Below are 4,226 nucleotides of genomic sequence, written 5' to 3'. Positions count from 1 at the left end.
GTAGCATAAGCTCTTTTCCTGTCTTTGCTCAGTATGTGCTTAGTATTTCTCCATGTTTTTACTGGAGATGTGAGAATGGAGGTGGCGTTAAATTAACAGATGTATTTTTTAATCTGCTTAGACAGAAGAACTCTGTATTTTTGCTTGTTCTGAAACCTAAAGTGAGATTATATAACCCAGCATGTATATATGCAATTTCAATCTGTTTTGCCAGTCCACATATTTCAATTGGAAGTTAATCTATCTACATTCTGCAAATTTCAGGCAGAGTGTTTGCTCTTCTTCTTTGCTTTCTTTCTGATCTTGCATTTGTTCCCATCGACCTCCTCCATTACAACCTCCTTTCTCTTGAGTTGATTATGGGGGTAAAATATTGTGATTACCTTCCCATTTCCTTTTTTCTGTTTTTATGATAGCTCTCTGGTTTTCTTTGTTTTTATAAATTTGGGTTGAAATATATCACTCTAAATTTAGAACCTTAAAATAAGGTGTTCACCATTTAACTTCAATATCATGAAAAGAGTAGCAGGAGGAGGAGCCGTGTGCCCTGGCACCGAGCGGCCGCCGCCATGGCGTACGCCTATCTCTTCAAGTACATCATCATCGGCGACACAGGTGTTGGTAAATCATGCTTATTGCTACAGTTCACAGACAAGAGGTTTCAGCCAGTGCATGACCTCACTATTGGTGTAGAGTTTGGTGCTCGAATGATAACAATTGATGGAAAACAGATAAAACTTCAGATATGGGATACGGCAGGGCAGGAGTCCTTTCGTTCCATCACAAGGTCGTATTACAGAGGTGGAGCAGGGGCTTTACTAGTGTATGATATTACAAGGAGAGATACATTCAACCACTTGACAACCTGGTTAGAAGATGCCCGCCAGCATTCCAATTCCAACATGGTCATTATGCTTATTGGAAATAAAACTGATTTAGAATCTAGAAGAGAAGTAAAAAAAGAAGAAGGTGAAGCTTTTGCACGAGAACATGGACTTATCTTCATGGAAACTTCTGCTAAGACTGCTTCCAATGTAGAAGAGGCATTTATTAATACAGCAAAAGAAATTTATGAAAAAATCCAAGAAGGCGTCTTTGACATTAATAATGAGGCAAATGGCATTAAAATTGGCCCTCAGCATGCTGCTACTAACGCAACACACGCAGGCAATCAGGGAGGACAGCAAGCTGGGGGAGGCTGCTGTTGAGTCTGTTTTTACTGTCTAGCTGCCCAAATGGGGCTACTCACTTACTCTTTTCACCTTCTCTCCTCCTGCTCAGCTGAGACATGAAACTATTTGAAATGGCTTTATGTCACAGAAGACTTTAATCCTTCAAATTCTTGTATAACTTTGAATAAATGGTTCATGTTCACTTAAAAAGACAGATTTTGGAGATTGTATTCATATCTATTTGCATTTGATTTCTAGGTCAATTGATGTGATTATTTTTGTTAAATGTTGTCTTGTGCCCTTAACTACAAACTGAATTGTATTAAACACTACGAAGTCATCTTGAGTATTTTAAATTGGTTTGTATAGTTAGGTTTCCCAACACCTGTGGTTACCTAATGTTTAATATTATAGAACTGTCCTCAGAAAGTTTGTCAATTTTCAAGACTGTAAGGAAAAACAGAAGGACTCTTTTAATTCTGTATTTATCATTTACTTTCTGTATATATAGTTTAATAACTTGCTTGGGTGTAATTTGCCAAGCTTGAATTCTTTAATGCATTTGCATAAATTCTATACTGTTTAGAGCTTAAAGCTACAGAAGCATTGTTAGGAATTGCTTGGACACTGAATTTTAAACTTTTTGACATTGTTAACAAGCATGTTCATCTTTTCTTGTCACTAGTCCAAGAAAAATATGCTTAATGTATATTACTAAAGGCTATGTATGTGTTAATCTGTTTTAATGCCAAAAGTTTGCTATTTGTCCACAATTTCCTTGAGACCTCTTCAGAAAAGGATTTGTTTGCCTTAATGAATACTGTTGGATAAAAACACAATATAATGAGTGGAAAGGGCAGAAGCACGATCCCTACATCTAAGTGACTCCAAGAAGAATGAGTATCCACATTTAGATGGCACATTATGAGAACGTTAATCTTTCCTTAAACACAATAATGTTTTCTTTTTCTTTTATTCACATGATTTCTAAGTATATTTTTCACGCAGGACAGTTTTTCAACCTTGATGTACAGTGACTGTGTAAAATTTTTCTTTCAGTGGCAACCTGTAATCTTTAAAATATGGTAAGCATCTTGTCTGTTTTGAAGGGGATATGACAATAAATCTACCAGATGGAAAATCCTGTTAAAAGTAGAAAAGCTTTAGTAATTTACTCTGTGGTAGTTTTATCCTTTTTTTCTTTTTCTCCCTTGGTCTATAATGAAATTGTTATAGCAGTGCAAAATAAAATCCTATGTATAAAAGTGTTCCTTTATTTTTATTATGAAAAAAAAATATCATGAAAATACTATGCCCCATTATCCCTAATGTCATAATTTGCATCTTTTTGTTGTGCATGAATCAACATAAAAGGATAATAACAATTAATATATTTCTTAAAAATGCTGTGGAAAACAAAGACCACCATTATAATAAAAATTACACTAATGATTTAAAATTTTTAATCTGTTTTGACAGAAGAATTCTGTATTTTTGCAAGGTTTCTAGGGCCTCTTCAGCTTACTTACTTTCAACGTGGAGCTCTCCAACTCCTTTCCCCAGAAATCTCCCTCCTGCTAGTGACACCCCAGGGCTTGTGCAGCTGGTGGGACCTTGGTAGATGGTGACTGAGCTGTGGCCATGGCACTCCTGGCCCAGAGCCCTCAGCTGCAGCTTCTTCCTCTCAGACAATCTGCTGAGCTACTGCCCAGACCAGCAGCTCATGTGGCAGCTGGGCCAACCAGGAAGGGAGGTTTTTGTTCCGGGCTGAACCACTGTGAATGGAACATGTGTATCTTGCCCACAGTAATACACCCCAGCATCCTCAGCCTCCACCCTGCTGATTCTCAGTGTTAAATCTGTCCCTAACCCACTCCCACTGAACCTGTCTGGGACCCCAAAGACATGGTGTTTAAACCTTATATATCAGAAGATTTGGAGCCTAGCCTGGCTTCTTCTGGTGCCATTTCTTTTTTTTTTTTTTTTTTAAAGAGAGAGTGAGAGAGGAGAGAGATAATTATTTATTATTTATTTTTTAGTTTTCGGCAGACACAACATCTTTGTATGTGGTGCTGAGGATCGAACCCGGGCCGCATGCATGGTAGGCAAGCACGCTACCGCTTGAGCCACATCCCCAGCCCCCTGGTGCCATTTCAATTAGGTTTTTCCTTCACTGTGTAGGAGGCTCTGACAGGACTTGCAGGAGATGGAGGACAGCTGTCCAGAGGTGACAGACAAGGAGAGGGGAGTCTGGGTTAGGAAAAAATCCCCACTCAATCCTGAAATAATGACAGAAATGAAAGTTTATGCACAATATTATGAAACATTTTCATGATTTCTCTTTTCTTCCTTTCTCAACTAAATCAATCGTGCTTTTGTGTGTATGTAGTTTTGATCCCTATCCAAAAATATTCTATGTCATATAAGATAGAGTTTTGTGTTCACAATGCCTGTCTACAGGTTGAACACATCATTCTCCTTTTTCTATGTCCTTGTCTTTACCAGTACACAAGTTATAGTTACACACCTTCTAAAAAATTCTCTCCTTTAATTGATCTGAACATCACATGCCCCATACTATGCAGTGACACCCACACAACTAATATGTACAGAGCTCATATGTAGGAAGCACTGAGCTCACCCACTCCCCCTTCTCCCTCCTCATCCCCTCTGTCCTTACCAGGGATCCAGAGCAGCAGCAGCCCCAGGAGCTGAGCAGGGAGGCTCATTTTGAGAAGTTGAGCTGAGGAGTCCTGGTGAGTCAAGGGCAGGTTAGAGCTGAGCTTTTATGTCAGCCTTGCAGGAAGGCCTGCCCCAGGGAGCAGCATGCAAATGCCCTGGTGGGTACAGCTGGGTGGAAAGAGCCAATGGCAGGTGTGGACTGTTCTCAGAATAAATATCACAAAATGTCTTCTGTGATTGGAAGAAAATCAAGGAGATGAAGTCCATGCTGCCTACAGTAGCAGGCAGAGGATCTGATGGAAAAGAGAAAATCTTTGCCAAAGACACAGTGAGTTCAGTAGAAAGCACCAATACAGAACCCAACATGAGAAA

At 39.2% G+C, this 4,226-nt stretch overlaps 1 protein-coding gene across 1 annotated transcript; it reads left to right on the top strand.

Annotated features, from left to right (window-relative positions):
- Nucleotides 1-523: 523 nt before the first annotated feature.
- On the top strand, nt 524-2,440 carry LOC308633041 (ras-related protein Rab-2A-like). Its single transcript, XM_081265484.1, has one exon. It carries the CDS (start codon nt 570-572, stop codon nt 1,206-1,208), a length of 639 nt encoding a protein of 212 aa, XP_081121610.1. The 5' UTR covers nt 524-569; the 3' UTR covers nt 1,209-2,440.
- Nucleotides 2,441-4,226: the final 1,786 nt, after the last annotated feature.

This window comes from Spermophilus citellus, assembly GCF_964194105.1.
Source record: "Spermophilus citellus genome assembly, chromosome: 13".
Classification (NCBI taxonomy): domain Eukaryota; kingdom Metazoa; phylum Chordata; class Mammalia; order Rodentia; family Sciuridae; genus Spermophilus; species Spermophilus citellus.
This window is presented reverse-complemented; position numbering and strand designations above follow the sequence as displayed.